This window comes from Mizuhopecten yessoensis, unplaced genomic scaffold (assembly GCF_002113885.1).
Source record: "Mizuhopecten yessoensis strain PY_sf001 unplaced genomic scaffold, ASM211388v2 scaffold1063, whole genome shotgun sequence".
Taxonomy (NCBI): domain Eukaryota; kingdom Metazoa; phylum Mollusca; class Bivalvia; order Pectinida; family Pectinidae; genus Mizuhopecten; species Mizuhopecten yessoensis.
This window is the reverse complement of record NW_018403859.1, coordinates 42,748-62,895: the sequence shown is the minus strand read 5'-3', so window position 1 is coordinate 62,895 and position 20,148 is coordinate 42,748. Positions and strand designations below refer to the sequence as shown.

Here is a 20,148-nt window from a genome sequence, read left to right as displayed (position 1 = left end):
AAAAGGTGTTAACCAGCAATTAAACAGGCGTTTACCAGCAATAAAACAGATGTTTAACAGCAATAAAACAGGTGTTTACCAGCAATCTGTTCATTGCTTGTTTTACACAAAAAATTGTTTTTACTGATTCAAAGATTTTTTCTTCAAATAGCGAGACAATTTGATCTGTTTTATTATCACTTTGACTCCTCAATGCTTTCGTAGAATTGGATTGTATCTGTTACTTTTCACACCAAACATTTCCAAAAAATATTGCTCAATACAAAATGAAAAGCCATAAGACAATAGGTGCCCGAATGCCAATGACTGTGTCTTCAATATTTATATGTCATATGCAGACATTTACGAATTCCACGAATATATCTTTCGTGGTACGATTTCACGTCAACCTGTCAATCGGAATCACCTTACTGTTGCTCGCATGAACTTTTTATTCCATTACCGAAGAACCAATGTTACCTATTGAAAACTGTAAACGAAATATCCCAATTACAATGGATTGTAGCTTGGAGACTTCCTAAAATCATTGAAGATGAGGTACAACATATAATTTTGTTTCCTTTGTAAACATTGTTCATTTAGTTTGTGAGCTGAGTCACGTGTTCATAACTACTGCAACTATTAGGTGATACATCGAAATCTATGTGTACCAGTGTCTTGGGTTTTGAATAATTGCACACTATGAAATAACATTAAAGGGCGTGAAGCAAGTACATCATTATTTGAGTTTAGAGTTACCGGAGAAACGAAATATCCAGCTCGTGATAGATCGTTTATGATTCTTGTCATTTTCTTGTCTATAACTTTCCCGTTGATGACTGTGATATAAACTTAAGAGTAACTTACTTGACTGATTTAATACAGTTATTAAAACAGGAAGATGTGTTTCTGTTTACTAACATATAAACTTTATTAATTTTATTAGAACTATTGTAAAAGTTTCATCAACTTGTATATTAATTGCCTGTTGTTGGCCCGTGCGTTATCGCACAGGTGACCACAATAAGGAAATAAAGTACATGGATATAACCAAATAAGTGGGGCAGGTGACCCCATAACGTTTTGCGTCTGATCTGGAAAATCGTACCCCGACCGTGTAGGTGAAAGGCGAGTTCGCTATCCACTGCGCCACCCGAGCACCCAGACACACATGCATATGTCCGTTGTTGTAAAGAATAATCATAATAGTTATTTACAACGGTGGGTTGTTTATCGATGCACATTTATCTTCTGGTCATGTCGAAATGTTTGATGGTTTGGTTATCGTTTTAGTATTCGCTTATCATATCATGTTACATCCTGTTACATTGACGTCATGTGTTATCAGTCGAGGAGATGCTGCGACTTTGAGGAGTACATTATTGGTTCAGAGACCAGGCATTATTTTATAACGATGTTATGTTGATAATGATGAAATGTTATCTGTTTTTTAGTAATGCCTGACTCGAGTTGGTCATGTGCTGATAAAAAGCGTGAACTTATCAATGATAGAGCATAGAGCTAGTTCTGTCTGATGAATCACCAACAACGTTATCTACACTATCAATATGTTATCAACACCAATGCTTCAATCCGAGACACTGCAGTTTATATTCACGATTAACAAGAAATTAAATTTGGCAAAAATAAATTGCTTTTAGCGATGTAAAACATTTAACAAAAATATTATTAGACCTATATACATCTGAAGTGTCCTCAAGTATTTTGCCATTTGATAACGTTTTTATTCGTATTATTATTTTCCCCTTAACAGTCTTTCCCAATATGTAATATGTATTGTAACCAATACGATTAGACCTAACCTACATACTGTAAGTATCGTAAAATCCTGTGAAGATTTCAGAAATTTATACACAAGCCATATAGACAATAAAACAAATCAACCGTTTTGATACTTCTATAGATGGCATTGATGCTTAGGGATAATAAACCCATCACGTAGGTGTCTTTCGTTTTATTACATATTAGTAGGTAATACGATACCTGTATCGTAATGTTTTATATTTATACACAGGTAACAGATACACGCAACGCGTCGAATGAATTACAACGCTTGATAATATGCTAACCAAAGTGTCTTATTTCTTCATTTGCGTCTCAGTAAAATTGAATAAAATGTAATGAGCATTGAATTAGTTAATCGGTTAGGTACTTCCTGAATCTACCACCCCTTCACCGTAACAGTGATTGTTCTTGGAAATCTTGCTTCCATTGGCCTTGTGCAAACACACACAAACGTATGCAGAATAAGATATCGTATCATCGTTTCCTATTGTGTACTCTATATTTAAACATAATAATTCCGTGAAAGTGTATTTCTATGCTTAATGTATGGTTGATAGGTATCCAAAGTCATGCTTCCAAATTACAAGGCAAATAACAACCCTTTGCACACAAAACCTGCCTTGACATCTTCTGAGACACTGTTTACATTGACTTGAATTATCATAATGTCCATTATGTCTTCATTTGACGATGTCGTGTATTTGTTGAATGTAATGGGAGACATCTTAAGATGTGGAGCAGAAACCGATTCACCTTCTTGAGCAAATATTTTGTTGTTGGTGGTTTCTTCTTGTTATCGGTAGTTTGTTTTTCGTACCAACTTTCAATTCCTACCCTGTTCTTGTTATCGGTAGTTTGTTTTTCGTACCAACTTTGAATTCCTACCCTGTTCTTGTTATTGGTAGTTTGTTTTTCGTACCAACTTGGAGTTCCTACCCTGTTCTTGTTACCTGTAGTTTGTTTTTCGTACCAACTTGGAGTTCCTACCCTGTTCTTGTTATCGGTAGTTTGTTTTTTGTACCAACTTGGAATTTCTACCCTGTTCTTGTTACCGGTAGTTGGTTTTTTGTACCAACTTGGAGATCCTACCCTATTCTTGTTATCGGTAGTTTGTTTTTCGTACCAACTTGGAATTCCTACCCTGTTCTTGTTATCGGTAGTTTGTTTTTTGTACCAACTTGGAGTTCCTACCCTGTTCTTGTTATCGGTTGTTTATTTTTCGTACCAACTTTGACTTCCTATCCTGCTCTTGTTATCGGTAGTTTGTTTTTCGTACCAACTCGGAATTCTTACCCTGTTCTTGTTATCGGTAGATTGTTTTTCTTTCCAACTTGGAATTCCTACCCTGTACTTGTTATCGGTAGTTTGTTTTTCGTACCAACTCGGAATTCTTACCCTGTTCTTGTTATCGGTAGATTGTTTTTCTTTCCAACTTGGAATTCCTACCCTGTACTTGTTATCGGTAGTTTGTTTTTCGTACCAACTTTGAATTCCTACCCTGTTCTTGTTACCGGTAGTTTGTTTTTTGTACCAACTTGGAGTTCCTACCCTGTTCTTGTTATCGGTAGTTTGTTTTTTGTACCAACTTGGAATTCTTACCCTGTTCTTGTTTTCGGTAGATTGTTTTTCTTACCAACTTGGAATTCCTACCCTGTTCTTGTTACCGGTAGTTTGTTTTTCGTACCAACTTGGAATTCTTACCCCGTTCTTGTTATCGGTAGATTGTTTTTCTTACCAACTTGGAATTCCTACCCAGTTCTTGTTATCGGTAGTTGGTTTTTCGTACCAACTTGGAGTTCCTGCCCTGTTCTTGTTACCTGTAGTTTGTTTTTCGTACCAACTTGGAATTCTTACCCTGTTCTTGTTTTCGGTAGATTGTTTTTCTTACCAACTTGGAATTCCTACCCAGTTCTTGTTATCGGTAGTTGGTTTTTCGTACCAACTTGGAGTTCCTAACCTGTTCTTGTTATCGGTTGTTTATTTTTCGTACCAACTTTGACTTCCTATCCTGCTCTTGTTATCGGTAGTTTGTTTTTCGTACCAAGTTGGAATTCTTACCCTGTTCTTGTTATCGGTAGATTGTTTTTCTTCCCAACTTGGAATTCCTACCCTGTTCTTGTTACCGGTAGTTTGTTTTTTGTACCAACTTGGAGTTCCTACCCTGTTCTTGTTACCTGTAGTTTGTTTTTCGTACCAACTTGGAATTCTTACCCCGTTCTTGTTATCGGTAGATTGTTTTTCTTACCAACTTGGAATTCCTACCCAGTTCTTTTTATCGGTAGTTGGTTTTTCGTACCAACTTGGAGTTCCTGCCCTGTTCTTGTTACCTGTAGTTTGTTTTTCGTACCAACTTGGAATTCCTAGCCTGTTCTTGATATCGGTAGTTTGTTTTTCGTACCAACTTGGAATACCTACCCTGTTCTTGTTATCGGTAGTTTGTTTTTTGTACCAACTTGGAATTTCTACCCTGTTCCTGTTACCGGTAGTTGGTTTTTTGTACCAACTTGGAGATCCTACCCTACTCTTGTTATCGGTAGTTTGTTTTTCGTACCAACTCGGAATTCTTACCCTGTTCTTGTTATCGGTAGATTGTTTTTCTTTCCAACTTGGAATTCCTACCCTGTACTTGTTATCGGTAGTTTGTTTTTCGTACCAAGTTGGAATTCTTACCCTGTTCTTGTTATCGGTAGATTGTTTTTCTTTCCAACTTGGAATTCCTACCCTGTACTTGTTATCGGTAGTTTGTTTTTCGTACCAACTCGGAATTCTTACCCTGTTCTTGTTATCGGTAGATTGTTTTTCTTACCAACTTGGAATTCCTACCCAGTTCTTGTTATCGGTAGTTGGTTTTTCGTACCAACTTGGAGTTCCTACCCTGTTCTTGTTATCGGTTGTTTATTTTTCGTACCAACTTTGAATTCCTATCCTGCTCTTGTTATCGGTAGTTTGTTTTTCGTACCAACTTGGAATACCTACCCTGTTCTTGTTATTGGTAGTTTGTTTTTCGTACCAACTTGGTATACGTACCCTGTTCTTGTGAGCTGACCTCGCTCAGCTACATTGGATTTGGAAAAGATATATTTTTGAAATAGTATTACTCGTTTTAATAATCCCCTCTTCTTTTTGTCTGTTGATGGTAACATTTCTGTAAAGGTATCCCGGTTAGTACATCGATTTATAAATATTTTTTTGTCATGCTCTCTTGATGTTTGTTTTAATACTTACTCTGGCTACATATTTTGAAAGCGTCATTAATGCCTCGTTGATCTGGGTAGATCGACAAGGATATGTATAGTCAGGTACATGCAAACGCAAACTCTGCCAAGGTTTGTGAGTAGCTGATGTGTCCGGTACCAGATTAAGATTAGTTAAAGTAAAATTCCAAACCCCTTTGGATAGCCCAGGGATTGGGGGGGGGGGGGGGGGGGGGGGGGGAGGAAATTACCTGTCATTATAAAGGCCTGCTCGTCACATTTGTTGAGAATAAATATCATTTTATAGGCTGCGGTCATTTAATCTAAAAATGCGTGTTTATTGTTATTTCATAAAACATCATAAAATAATGTGTTTATGTCTATGTCCAGAATGAAGTGGCTTCGGCCACGCTTTTTTCCCCTCTATTCAGCCGTTGTGATTAAATTAAATATATTAATATACACATACACCAACATCTTCAGTATACCGTTGTTTCCTCAGTTTAAGGTTGCATATCAAATATATCGCTGTGTATCATTATCGAATGATTTCATCCCTGTATGTAAATATATCAAGGATCTGTTCATAGTGAACGCTTGATATGTAAATATGATTAAGCTGTGTAAATTGAATTACCATGTGCAAATATTGTATCTGATAAACTATAAGAAAGTTAACGTAAATATTATAATGAAAATGTTGTTCGAATGTGTATATAAAGTATATTATTTATATATTCATCATTTTGATAATGTATGTGAGTGACATGGTAATGTTTGCATACATAGCTATTTAGAGTCGGGTCTGCAGTGTCCTCGTGTTAGGTAAACACTTGGCGGGTCTGCAGTGCCCTCGTGTTAGATAAACACTTGGCAACAGTGATGATACTGGGTATGGCAACACTTTAACACTTTGACTATGAGGAATGTAAGAGGAACATTAATATGTAATGTTCATGATTAAGGTATTGCTGATATATACCTTAAACCGGAAAAGGATAAGTTGTTACGTAAAATATAGAAAGAAAACAACATATGTTAATCAGACGTCGGAGAAACAAATCTGTTTTCGTGCAGACGTGAGCTCGCGCTATCTGTGACAGCATATGCAGACGTACAGAAGCTTTGCATACATTATATTGAAACATAATGATTATTTTGTAAAAAAAAATGTACTTTGCATGTAAAACGTGTATAAGTTTTGCAAATAAATTATTTCTATTAAAAAGGGGTTTGCTGAAAGAACTCGTGACATCATTTATCATATTTAGTCTAATTATGTCCTTGACCTTCTGCAGTTGGTTCCTACCGAGCTTACCACTATGATGAGTTTGTTATGCTTTCAAATGTATCAGTCATTACAGAAAGCTATATTGTTGTTTCGTTGTTTTACAATGCCAAGTTTCGTTAATCTTTGATTGAAATTAATATGTATACACCATGTACAAGCAATTTATCAGATTTTCTTTTTTCGAGGTGTATGAATTTATAATTTTAAAATGTTATTGTGTATACATTGCGAAATGCTTTTTAAAAGTCAGTGACTCATAGAGAGAAAAAATATTAGGTAGATAAAGTATCTCTTTGGTAAGTTGACTTAAACCTTATGGGTCAAAAGACCAAATTACAATAAATAAACAAACTAAAATCGAGAATAGTATGCTCTCATATATAATGTTTGGGCCGTTAATCCGATATATACATGGTCCAATGACCTACCCCGTCACAACGATAATGTTATTCATAGCTAATAAGATGTTCAAACAAAAACAAACACGCTATACATGTACAAGGGAGAGAACTGTACATGATCAGATAGATACACACTGTGAAATAAACAGACAATTGTTTACGTGACAGGTGGTGAGCGGCGCGGGGAAAACATGGCTGTTAATGCATCACCATTTTTTCGAAGGATGATGATATGGTGTGTTTTAACAACGATCATATGCTTCTTCTTTACGACAATGGACACAACCAAATGGTATGTATTTATCCGGATTAAAACTTAAATGTGTATTCCTATCCAAAATTAGTAAAGAAAGAAACGCAATAACTAAAGTGCTGGGCTTTTTGGGTTTACAGCTAACGCTTAGAACTAAAATGTTTTACTTTCTGGGATTAGAATAAACGTACTTCGCTCTCTGGGAGTAGACGTGAAGTAGTAAGATGCTTGGCACTTAGGGTGTATAGTAAACGTGAAGAAGTAAAGTGTTTGGCACTCTAGATGTAGAGCAGACGTGAAGAAGTAAGGTGCTTGGCACTCTGGATGTAGAGTAGACGTGAAGAAGAAAGGTCATTGGCACTCCGGGTGTTACGTAGACGTGAAGAAGTATGGTGCTTGGCAATCTGGATGTAGAGTAGACGTGAAGAAGTAAGGTGTTTGGCACTCTAGATGTAGAGTAGACGTGAAGAAGTAAGGTGTTTGGCACTCTGGATGTAGAGTTGACGTGAAGAAGTCAGGTGCTTGGCTCTCTTTGTTTTGAGTAAACATGATTATTTCTTTATTTTATTTTTATTTTTACTCAGGTTTGACAACTCTCAGCTTCGAGGGCAAATAATTTACGAATTTGCCTCATGGCGTACGATTCCCATGAACGCATTAGAAAAAATGAATGAGTATCTTAAACTCACTGACTTCAAGGATTTCATATCGCTGGCGAACATAACAACATCAGTGATAAATACGAGGAAGGACATAAGTTACGTCAGAGTCGGAGATGAAATCAGAGTGGACATTGTGTTGTACAACGGAAGAGGCGAGAGGTTTACAGTGGGAGGAGACATGCTCAGGGTATGGCTTCGGGAACATTCTCTTCGCGCTTCCGTTTCCGGTCATGTGATTGATCACGACAACGGATCATATACAGGGATCGTCAAAGTTTTGTGGGTTGGCAATCCAGAACTGATGATTTCTATTGCAAATACGAAAGAACATATTGGAATTTACTTAAATAATGTTCATACATATGGATTAATCACGTTCCTAAAAGCAGGATTTGAAAGAAACAAGCTGACGGAGTCCACTTTATGTAGCGTTGTCCCAAATATCCCCGATGTGAAAGAGTACTGCAACTTTACAGCGCAGAACTTCAACATGTCGTTTTTTTGTGGTAAACCGATCAATCTTAGCTGCTCAGACTGGAGTGTGTACGAGCGGACGGATATACACTCATGTTACAAAAAACATCAATCATTATTTCTGTAAGTAAGATTAATGTGTTCTCTGCTAATGCTAAATGTAAACCAAGCATTTTTATTAAAATATTTTACCACTATTATTGTTTTGATAATAGATCAATTGTAACATCTTTAATGACGCTCATAAAAAATGTTACAGAAAGACAAACATTCCTTATTTATATTTTCCCTGCACCATTACTTCTCTTTATGTGTTCGTACATACAATATTACTTTAGCCTATCATCCTTTGCAAATTAAGAACACGGTGTTATACTGTGCTATCGTTGAATATAAAACAAATTACCTCAAAACGGTGTGTGCAAGGAGTAGATAATTCCTAATAAATACTTTTTTAAGACAATAATTACTAATTTCTTTCAGACAACATAAGAATTTCAAGAAAAGAGTATCAACGCTGAATGTATATTCTGGTAAGTATCACTTTGGCATCAATTTCCAGCTGCTACGGATTTATATTCTGAAACAGTAAAAAAATAATATTAAAAGGACTTTTCCTTGGCTACCGATAATTTTGAGAACTGTTACCGGCTTATATCAGTCCATACTCTCACAGAATGAACAGTTGTCGGCTTTCTCCTACTCAAAACGCAGTACTCCGTTGTATTAATAGTTGACAGGTTTTTGTGTTAAGATTGGACAGCTACAGCACAATTTCCAGGTAATGAAGTATACTATGGGGTATTGGTGTGTATGCAGCATGAGCTTTGGTCATTCAAGCATGAATATATGTATTGCTAACTTATTGGACAGGTACAGATAGAGTGACTATATTTGGAAATACACATGATTTTCATGTCAAAATAGTGATAAAGTGAATCCTGGGTATTTATTTGTCAGTCCAGCTTGGTCCTTTCAAGTGACTACACTCTCAGAAGTTGATGAACAATGCCGCTTTCAAAATCATTTGCAATGGTTTTAACGCAAGGACAAGTTGATTAATACAACACATAGACGAAGACCAACAGTGAAAGTTTACTAAAATGACTAGAGATTGCATGCATAGAAAAGCTACTGAAGCAAAGTGCAAAGCAATTAAAACCGAAATTAACAACTAAACCAGCACTAGTGGCAGTTCACGAAAATAATTACTATATGCCCTATCCATCAATAAACACATTTCAAAATCATTAATGGATTACCATATTCCTTTATCAATCATGTTTTACAGGATTCGTTTGGATTAATTTGTGTTGAAAGACCTTTATTCTCAATAAATTTCAAAAGTGATATGTTCAGCTGGGTTATCTATAAGGATTAAATAGAACTATTTATGAGGTTTTGAAAGATGACTTTTACATGTCCTGTATAGTTTTTTCAAAATCATACATGATAAGTAAATTGTGGATCTGCTGTTGCTTCAACTTATTTTTGTATCCTGTTCCTGTATTTATTATGTCATTATTAGGCCAGTAGCTGTCCATTATTAAACACAATATTGGACAGCTACGGCTTTATAATGGACTGTTACAGTATTTTATTGTACATTCTACCATGTATGAACACTGCATCCGACGTTCGTTAGATGAGTATTAAGAACAAATTCGAGGCAAGCCGCCCTTTTATCATGACATTAAAATAAACGATTTAATAACAAAACATATAACAAGATACAAATATATATATCATCAATCCGCCTGAAGAAGCCCTAGAAGGCAGAAAGGCCTAGCGGAAGATCTGAAAAAAATGTTTTTATTCTATATTTTCCTTCGCAAGGACTTATTTATTTATTATCTACTATATATATATATATATATATAATTTAATCTTATAATAGAATTATATGTAATATGTACGTAAATCTTTTGGAAATGCGTTAAAAAGGTTACATGAAATGAGTAAGTACTGCATGCAAAGCGATTTTCTCCGGAAGTAGATGGCTATATGGTGTGACTGCTATTGTTTCTCTCCTCAGGGTTTAACTTTATAAAAGGTTCTCACGTGTCGTGCCACGACCTCAACAGTACCGTCACATGGCAGACAAACAACCCGACCGGCTACTTCTACAAAGGTCAATGGCGGTCTCTAGTATGTAGGCCCTCACTCCGATGGAGGTACGAATCCTACCTGAAGTGTCTGAAGAACCGCCCTGTACTAATGACAGGTGATTCTACAACACGGAATTGGTTTTCGCCCTTAGCCAAATTGTTGAATCTACACATACTTGTCGGTAATCGTGAAATAAAGGACAAAGCATGGCAGAAGTTTTCTGAGGCTGTAGATAATGATACAGCGATATCAATGTACTGGACTCCGCACGAAATTCCATTCTACAGCCATGAGCAAAACAAAAATAACTTTCGATCGGTAGCCTCCAGAATAGACGAATTGCCCGGAAATAAAAGCGCCATTGTTGTGTTACATTGGTATGGCCATTTAACGAGGACAACTCCGGAACAGTACCGAGAGCATGTCCAGAGTGCTAAGAAAGCTGTGGTTCGACTTCTAAGACGATCTCCTCATTCAAGCATTTTTATTAAGGGTCCTCACTCCTACACATATGGTATTTTTCTAGAACCATTCGATTACTTAAGCAGAATTTTTGAACAGATCCTGTATGAAGAGTTCAAAGATTTGCAACATAAAGTATATTATATAGATCAATGGGACGCCACGGTAGGAAATGAAAATGTACACATACATCCTACTTTCCCGTCCTTTTACCAAATAATGATCAACTTCGTCTTCTCATTTATATGCAAAATTTGATCTACATAACTGCATGCTGCATTTATTTTTATACTAAAAGTTGAGACAAGTGTAGGTAGAGACAAATACGAAAATATTCTGTTCATATCACTGGTTACCTAGCCTTTGACAGTGGTATGTTTATAATAATAAAATGCAGCGTCGTAATGAAGAAAAACCACGTGAGCGATATATAACTGTAATGTTTTCAATTTAAGATGCACAATTCAAATGTGTTTCGTTTCTTGTCTTATCTTTAATAGAAGCCATTAAGTCTACGGTCATTATCTAATTTTTTCACCTTCAATACATTGACCTTCATTCGAGATAAATGAGTTCAAACTGTAAATGACTTCGTATAACAAACAGTGCAGCCAATAGTCAATATATTAAGTCTGTACCTTGCTGTAGAGAAAGACCCACCGTCGTGTCAAAATAAATCGTCAGTATTCACTGAATCTTCATGTCGCTATATTGTATAGTAATATCTCTATGTGCATGGCTGAATCGGTATATAGCTTTTGTTGTGTAATTGTTCTCAAAATAAACTCTGTATTGTGTGAAAGCATACCCGCGTTTGTATAGATTTAAAACAATAACTATACACTGTTTTGCATTTATTGAAATAATTTAGCTGCCTTAGCACAAAACATGAATGATGACATCATCTTGCAAACTCTATGTAACAGGAACTCTCATCAGAAAATCAACTAAAGCTATATGGTGTGAAAAGAAGAAAATCAATGAAGTTTCACGTGCAACAACGGAATCATCTGGCGACGGGAAACTTAATGCATATCATAGTCTATTGGTAAAAGCAGGTTGTTATGCTTATGAGTATTTTAATCAGGATAGTACGATTATTTAAGAAATAATCAATGTATATGCGTTTATTATGTAGGAATATATCATGAATAGAATGCTAAAAAAATGCAAAAAAATAATAAACGAACTCCGTTTGCGGCCTGAGCTGGTCATTTTTCCAATATTTTCGAATCTGAGATGTATCTCCCATCATAATATACAAATATATGTTGATCATATATCTACCTGTAACCAGGTAAAAGGTACGAACGTCTTTTTTTTGTGTCTACTTCAGTGTCAATATACCATTGTTAAGCATGGTGATCTAGATAATATAATAATTTAACTGAGGCTATTATTTTGCGCGCGCTAACATTTGTCGCGTCTTTATTTCACAAGCTGTGCGATATTTTTTCATTTCTGACCTTGTGTCCGGCTTTTTCAATTTTACCTGGATGTATTTGGAAAGATTCTTTTTTATTTTTAGTCGCCATTCGGCTGACGTACGCTAAACAATAAACACTTATTTCAATCAAAAATTCACCTATCGGCATCCCTCGTCAACACACTATTTCAAGTCACCTTGGTGGAACGTTAAGCGGAACATAATGACCATGAGCTTGACCATCTTCGATAGTCCAGGGGTTACGGCAAAAAATGACTGTCTTGGGTGTAGCTCCTCTAGATCTGTTGTCTTCAAATCAAACCAATCAAACAGCTGTATATTCCAGGGTGCACATCCTCGATATCCAGGGGTTACGCTTACTTTCGCTATCGAGGATGAGGGGTGCAGAGAGCGCTAGCTAGCGTAACCCCTGGAGTATCGCTTGACTTTCTTCTATTCAGGTTTAATTCCGCCGACATAATTCTCATTCACATTTGATTGATGTTAACTTTAAGATTCATGTTTTTCGCCATAAAAAAATACATAAATAAATTTTTTTATCGATATACAGTTAGAAATATGACAGACAAAGTATGTATATATAGGTAAATGTATTAAAAGAAGGGCCATAACTCTTGCAGTCTTATAAGAATGGCAGACAGGATTGTTGTATCAGTACTGTGATGTGTAACACAACATACTTTAAAGTATAGATATTAAATGATAACTCTCCTTCATTTTTATAACGAAACGTGTATTATGGCATATATCATATGTAGGTACATTGTACATGCCTGGAAGATAATACCGTCGGTGTAAGATTTTGGATCAGAACCGAGACATGCTGTAGAATCTCTAATCTCACCTATCTTTAGCTTTATTAAATTAACATCCACACCTTACCTGGGAGTCTGGTAAGTGAAAGAAATGAATATTTTGAGCAGAAGACAGTTCAATGTAGGTATACAACGGTAACCGTATCGTTGATGTAATCTGCAAAACCCTTATACCTTTTTTGTCTTTTTCAAAAACACCATGTAGTGTTAAAGTAAAGATGATAACGTTCTCGCCACTACCATAATGCTGCTATTAGATGCCGGCTACCAATAATGCATCAATATTCTCTGCAAAATCCAACTTGACATATAGTCCATCAAATTACATAACATTCTAGACTATCTGATGACTGTTGGTCTGTTACAAAAGATATATAACTAACCATAGCAAATCTTGATACTTCTATTTATAGTCGGGGGGTTTTCATGTTTCGTTTGTTTGGTGTCATTTCCTTTTACATGTTTGTATTAGCCCTAGTTACGTATACCTTTTCTATGTTAATGGGCTTTTCAAAATGCCGACTGTTGACGATTCATGTCATATCACGATGACATTACGTTTCAGTAAGTCAGCCAATTAAATATTGACCATTATAAAATATTATATACTACAAATATTTTCATTTGTAAACTTACTGGCAAGGGTTCAGTAAAATGCAGTTCATTGAGGTAATTTGGTGCACCTATGTGGAATATGTTTTCCTTCCTGATTTCCGGTCACGTTCGATAAGGTTTGTCCATGTAAGGTAACCAAGCTGTCAAGTGTTAACTTAAGTAGGCTCATCAGAAGGCGTAGGAATACTACAATGTATATCTAGGGAAGTAGTTACTCCTTCAAAGATGTAAATAAATTGATTACATGACCAGTATTTAAAATACTTTATAAAATGTGTTTAAGATAGTTTGTATTAAATGTGTAGCACACGTATATCGGAACTATATCAGCTTACTCAATAGTTTAGGGACAGCTGTGATCGGGTTCATATGCCACATGTTTAAGTAGACGTGTGTGAAACATACCGAACTGATCCTTCGCAGATCATAAATTGGAACAAAACATTCGGCAGAACCTCGTGCTTTTACCCTAGTTGATGATCCCTTCGGAATGAAATTCTCTATCCAACTTCTATTGCATAAAAAAGAGTTTATAATTTTTCACGGGATGATCATAGTAATTTTAACAGAATGAGAAAGGAAAGCAAATCTGGTGTATAAATGGTAAATATCAAAGTCTTTGATTTTTTCTAATTAGCATTGATCAATTACGTGACCAGTATTTAAGACATATTTACCCATTTGTTTTATTATTTTAACGCGGTTTATTCATGAGTGAAGATTCTAAGGAATCTAGAGATTCTAGACAGTAGTATAAGTGTTCTTGTTATGTATTCAATATACATCATCCATGTCAGTCTTACAATAAGTTCAGGGATTGCAGCTTTGCATGGTGGACCAGGTACAAAACACTTAAAAGCATTATCACCACTGCATGTTAAAGTGTGCACTGGTGCAATTTTGATAAGCATTACAATGCACTCTTTACCTGGCGGATTTGGACGACCTTGAACCGAGAGATTTATAGTTTATTTATTTTCTGTCTAGAATCTCTAGATTCCTTAGAATCTTCACTCATGAATAAACCGCGTTAAAATAATAAAACAAATGGGTAAATATGTCTTAAATACTGGTCACGTAATTGATCAATGCTAATTAGAAAAAATCTTCCGATTTTATTCCTGAGAAATTAATGTAGCCGGGTCAACTCTACATTGGTTCATGACAGAATAACCAATATTGTGATTCCATTTTAGTGGTTTATTTCATAACACAAAGAAGACCCTACAATAACACAAATACAACATATAAGAACAAGTAGGATAGTCTGCGATATACATGTACACTACACGAGAAATATACTTTATCACATACATATTAAATACAAATTCCCCGTAACGGTTACAATTAACATTACGACTTTATAATAAATATATCATTCTGCTTCATGATAAATTAAACAATTTATCCATTTAGTTAACACATTATTTTCAATAGTCCCATAATTTACATAGCGTATAGATTAACAAATACCTACCCTATCAATCCGACAGGGGTCTTAATGACAATACTTATAATGGCTTGTCGTCTATATATTCAATTCATCTGTAGGGAAAAATATAACATCTTAATTAAGTAAATATGTTTAATAAAGGAAAGATAATTTAGCCTCCTCTAATTGAAAAATATATAATTCCGTAAAGGTTAATTATTTATAGCATAACTTAAAATGGTTTATAATTCTTATTACTTACTATATGATATTGCTGCACTTTAAATTCATAGTCTGTATGGATAGGTCGTCTGTAAATGTTGTACGTGAACGTGTTACAACTCTATTGTTGTTTCATTGACTATGAAAAAGCGTTTGACACTATTAATCGTAAGAAATTGTTTCATAAGTTAGAAAGGAATATGGTCACTGGAAAAATGTACACTATCGTTAAATCCATCTATGAAATGGTTAGATCTTGTGTAAAATATGAGTCGGAGTTATCTACCTTTTTCAATGTCACAAACGGGCTTATGCAAGGGGAAGGGTTATCTCCCTTTCTTTTTTCTCTATATATCAATGATTTTGAAAATGAGTTGATCATGAAAACCACTGGATGTGTTGAATTAAGAGATATATCGCTGTTTTTGATTATGTATGCGGACGATACTGTCTTTTTTTCTGAGTCCATAGAAGGTCTTCAGACTATGCTTGATTCCTTGTATGACTATAGTACCACATGGAATATAAAGGTCAATGTGGCCAAAACGAAAATCGTTGTCTTTCGTAATGGCGGTAACCTTTCAAATAATAACAGATGGTATTACAATGGAAAAACCATTGAAATTGTTGAGTCTTTCAATTATCTGGGTGTAACATTGTTTTATAATGGAAAGTTTACCCAAACTCAGAATATTATTAGTCAGCAAGGTCGAAAATGTGTATACCGCATAACGAATATTTGTAATAACAATTTTTTAACATTGAAACTAAAATATACGTATTTGATATTTATGTTTCAAGTGTATTAAACTACGGCTGTGAAGAATGGGGATTCCATGCTGTCCCTGACGTAGAGAAAGTGCACATAGATTTTTGTAAGCGCTTACTTAATGTTAGAAGGTGTACTCCAAACAATATGTTGTACTCTGAACTTGGTAGATTACCACTTTGTATAATACGGAAAATGAGAATAATTAAGTAATGGTTGAAATTACTTGAAACAGATAACTGTATTTTGAAAGCCTTGTATAATGATATGTTGTCTGAAGTAAATACAAAGGCCAACTGGCTTAGTAATGTGAAATCAATGTTAATGTCTCTAGGTTTTGGATATGTTTGGTATGATCAGAAAGTTGTATGTAAGAATCAATTTATATTGGACGTTAAACTACGTCTACGTGATGTTTTTATACAAAATTTGAACAATTTTTTTGAAAACTCTACGAAATGTTTTTTATATAGATGTCTGCCCGAGGTTAATTGTCTTCAGTATTATCTTTGTAAATCTTTTCCTGAATCTTGTATTTTAACCATTGCGAAATTTAGATTATCTTCACACGACCTTCGTATAGAAAGGGGCAGATATGAGAGAATACCTCGTAATGAAAGAATTTGTTTAAAGTGTAATTTAGGCGATATAGAGGACGAATTGCATTTTATTCTTGTTTGTCCATTTTACAACGAAGTAAGAACACAATATATTGACAGATATTACAGAAATAGACCGTCTATGTTTAAATTAATTAATTTGCTTTCTGTTAGAAGTAAGAGGAAATTGAATAATCTTTCCAAATTTTTAATTTCTGCTTCACAACTGAGATCAAATAAATAATTACACATATTGTCCATCCTCCATAATATGTCTGTATTGCTGTGTATCACTCACTCAATTTTGTAAAATGTATTGTACTGTTTATGCTGATTATCCGAAAGGCTAAAGGCCAATAAACTAAACTAAACTAAACATGTACGTCAGGTACTCTGCATGTCAAGTGCAGGAATGCCGGTAAAACTCACAGGTACACGTACGAACACGCAATCACGTGACAAGACATTAACATAAAAATACAATACTCAGGTGGACATGTGAACTGCACAAACAGGTTTGACAAGTACGTGTATTAAAATAGATAGCGTTAGAGATACCTGTAATAAAATAATTTAAAAATACAAAATAGTTAATAATAATATTACCACTTTGGTAATATATAGAAAGTTTGAAAGATTTTAATCAAACTATATTTAAACAAAATACTCACTGCCACATTAATACATTTGTTTTCTCCTAATAAAGGTTATCTTTCACCTGAACAAAATATTTTAAATTAATATCAATTAAACGCTTTTAAATTAAATGATCAGGAGGCACGAGTACGTGTTGGTTATCTGATGTGTCTAACTCGAGGAGTTTGTTAAAGTTAAAATTGTATAAACAGATAAGGTTTCCGAAGTGTCTTCTTACAATTAGAAAAACATTTTTTCTGTTGAAAATACATGATTTATAATTCCGATAAAGTAAACAATTTTGATGATTTATGACGTCACAAGTTACCATCGCAAAGAATTGTTACGTGATGTCATAATTTTTAAAATATGAAAAAGAAATGAAATCGTTTCCAGGGTGCTCTCTGGCGCACAATAACCACAGGGAAGGACTCTTTATCACTTATCCTATCAGTAACATTATGCAAGTGACTTTATTTCACTAGTGGCAAGGTGAAACGAGAGACACACCTGTAAAGAGTGTGTTGATATTACAACATGCACAGGCGTATTGTATTAGTGCGTTTATGCGGGGAAAGGAAATAGTATTGCTTTCGAACGAAGTAGACTTAGTATTATCATGATTCGAACGTATATTATAACGGTTGCAACATTTGTTTGATACTCATTGATAGATAATTGATTCCATTTCAACTAATCTCCTTAAATTGGTAGTTTTGAAGCTCGATTGTTTATTTCAGTTTGCAAAATAAAAAATTAATAAAAAATAATATGCTTTAAATCAGTTTTGAATACTCCATATTGTGTTAAACTTACAAAGTGTAAGAGTATAACATTAACAATCGTTGGGTGTTGTGTGAGGCTCCTTTATAGTAATCGTATACACACAGAGGCAGATTTCCTGTTCGTGGTTCGGGTCACAACTAATTTTGTTACCGGTATACAGAAACAATTCACTACTTAGATGTATATAGAACTTTAATATATTTAAACGGAGCTGGAAACAAGAACATCGCCATTGTCCAAGGTAAATGATCAACGAGACTTAACGCTTGGAAGTTAATGTTGCTCGTGAACCTTATAATACACCCCAACAATACATGTTTTGATAAATGTATATTTCATAGTCCGGATTACCTTACATTTGTTTTCACAACTGGGTCACCACGTGACCGTCACGAGAGACGACGTTAACACTTGCTACTTGCCAGTGCACCTCATTATCAACATATTTTGAGAAAATTATCTTCATACACTTAAAATAGTTAACATCTTGGTAACGAAAAATATTCATATTGCAAAAACTCTAAATGATGTGTTTCTTCAACATTGGTACTGAGATAGGTAAGTGATTTGGTTAAAGTTTACCTGAGGTTGAAATGTTAACAAAAACTTTTTAATTAAAAAAGAAAATGTAATAAAAAAATCTAGAATGCGCTATTTAATACATGAAAGACAACATACTTTTTTCTCTTAAAACCTAAAGTTTGTAGGCTCTGTCAAAAAATTGCTTAATGTACATATTTTGTAGAAAAGATGGAGGTTTAGTCACGTATTGTTTAACGTCATATTAACAGCTAAGGTTAGTTAAGGTCTATACCACCGAAGTACCTAGCTGTACCAAACTTTTAAGTGTTTGTATTGATAAGTATGTTTCCTGGAAAGATCTTGTACAATATGTATGAAAAAAGTTGACGAAAGTGATTGGTGTTCTTTCATGTCTAATGAAGTTCAACGGTATTGTATTCCCACAGTTCATCTACTATTCATCGGTGTGGATTACTCAGTAATCAGATATATATTGATCATGTTTTAAAACTTCAGAAAAGTATGGTCAATATAATATTTAAGACATATTTGAATCTGACAAAAATGTCGTACGTTTTTTTTCTAAATGTTAAATCTCAACTGGCTCGAAGGGCAAAGATGAAGCAATAATGTCCATTATGGCGATTTTACGACGCGAACTTTTTTTTTTACATAATTTGAATATTCTTGATAAAAATATACAGCCACACACATTTATATTTAATACATTTGCTTAGATTGGATAATGGGATGGACTGGAGCGAGGAGGTGCTAATGTTCGCATGTTGATATTAGAACTCTTCAATGATGTAAAGGACCCCAGCGTAACAGAATATAATATTCACATTTATAATGAGTCTAGGTGACCTGTACTCTTCTATATCCTCGTAAGTAGTTATTCCAGATTCGTAGCGTATTCTATGATACTTCTCTTGCTATTCCAGCAGATTGGTAGATTTTTTCCTCATCGTTAAGTGGTTAAGGCATCTGACATTCTATTACCTCAAACTCTCGTCCACTTGGTCACGGGTCCGAGACCTACTTTGGGCAGTCGCCAAGTACATGTACTGGCCGTAGGTCGGTGGTTTTTCTCCGGGAACTCAAATCAAAACTTGGCACGTCCTTAAATGACCATAGCTGTTAATAGGATGTAAAACACAAACAAACAAACAAACTCGATCGCAGTGACGATCATGGCAGCGGCGACAAGATTCAAAGTCCTATGGTATACAGTGCACTTGCCGTATTTCAAGGGCTACTGTTAAAACTAGACTCAGGTTAGGTGTTGCTTGATATTATTCTTCATTGTCATATCAAATTAAACATAAACTCAAAATGCATTGTGACGTCATTGGAATATATAGATTGCAACAGTGAATATATGCCTGAATACACAAATGAGCAAAGGTCTCGTGCACAACATTAGCTTCATGAGTATCAAACAGCTTAAAAACAAATTCTGTGTGTCATATTGAATAACATTTTCTTAAATTGAAATTATCCGTGACGTTTCAATTTGGTGAATTTATTTCAATTTTTAGTCTTTAAATCTCCTATTGTACAACTGCATAACCCTGTCGATCACGATCGGTACATATAACGGCACTCCTTGTGTGAACGACTCAATGCAATAAAGTCGAGTGTTACCTTTGAGGAACACTCCAATATCACCGC

At 34.8% G+C, this 20,148-nt stretch overlaps 1 protein-coding gene across 1 annotated transcript; it reads left to right on the top strand.

Annotated features, from left to right (window-relative positions):
* Positions 1-6,819: 6,819 nt before the first annotated feature.
* LOC110456838 (NXPE family member 3-like) lies at positions 6,820-11,925 on the top strand. Its single transcript, XM_021507836.1, has 4 exons — positions 6,820-6,963; positions 7,509-8,183; positions 8,544-8,593; positions 10,096-11,925. Exons 1-4 carry the CDS (start codon positions 6,863-6,865, stop codon positions 10,887-10,889), a joined length of 1,620 nt encoding a protein of 539 aa, XP_021363511.1. The 5' UTR covers positions 6,820-6,862; the 3' UTR covers positions 10,890-11,925.
* Positions 11,926-20,148: the final 8,223 nt, after the last annotated feature.

Coding starts and splice junctions, on each gene's coding strand:
- LOC110456838 (XM_021507836.1), top strand. CDS start 6,863: ATGGCTGTTAATGCATCACCATTTTTTCGAAGGATGATGATATGGTGT. Junction 6,964..7,508: donor ACAATGGACACAACCAAATG/GTATGTATTTAT, acceptor ATTTTTACTCAG/GTTTGACAACTCTCAGCTTC. Junction 8,184..8,543: donor AAACATCAATCATTATTTCT/GTAAGTAAGATT, acceptor AATTTCTTTCAG/ACAACATAAGAATTTCAAGA.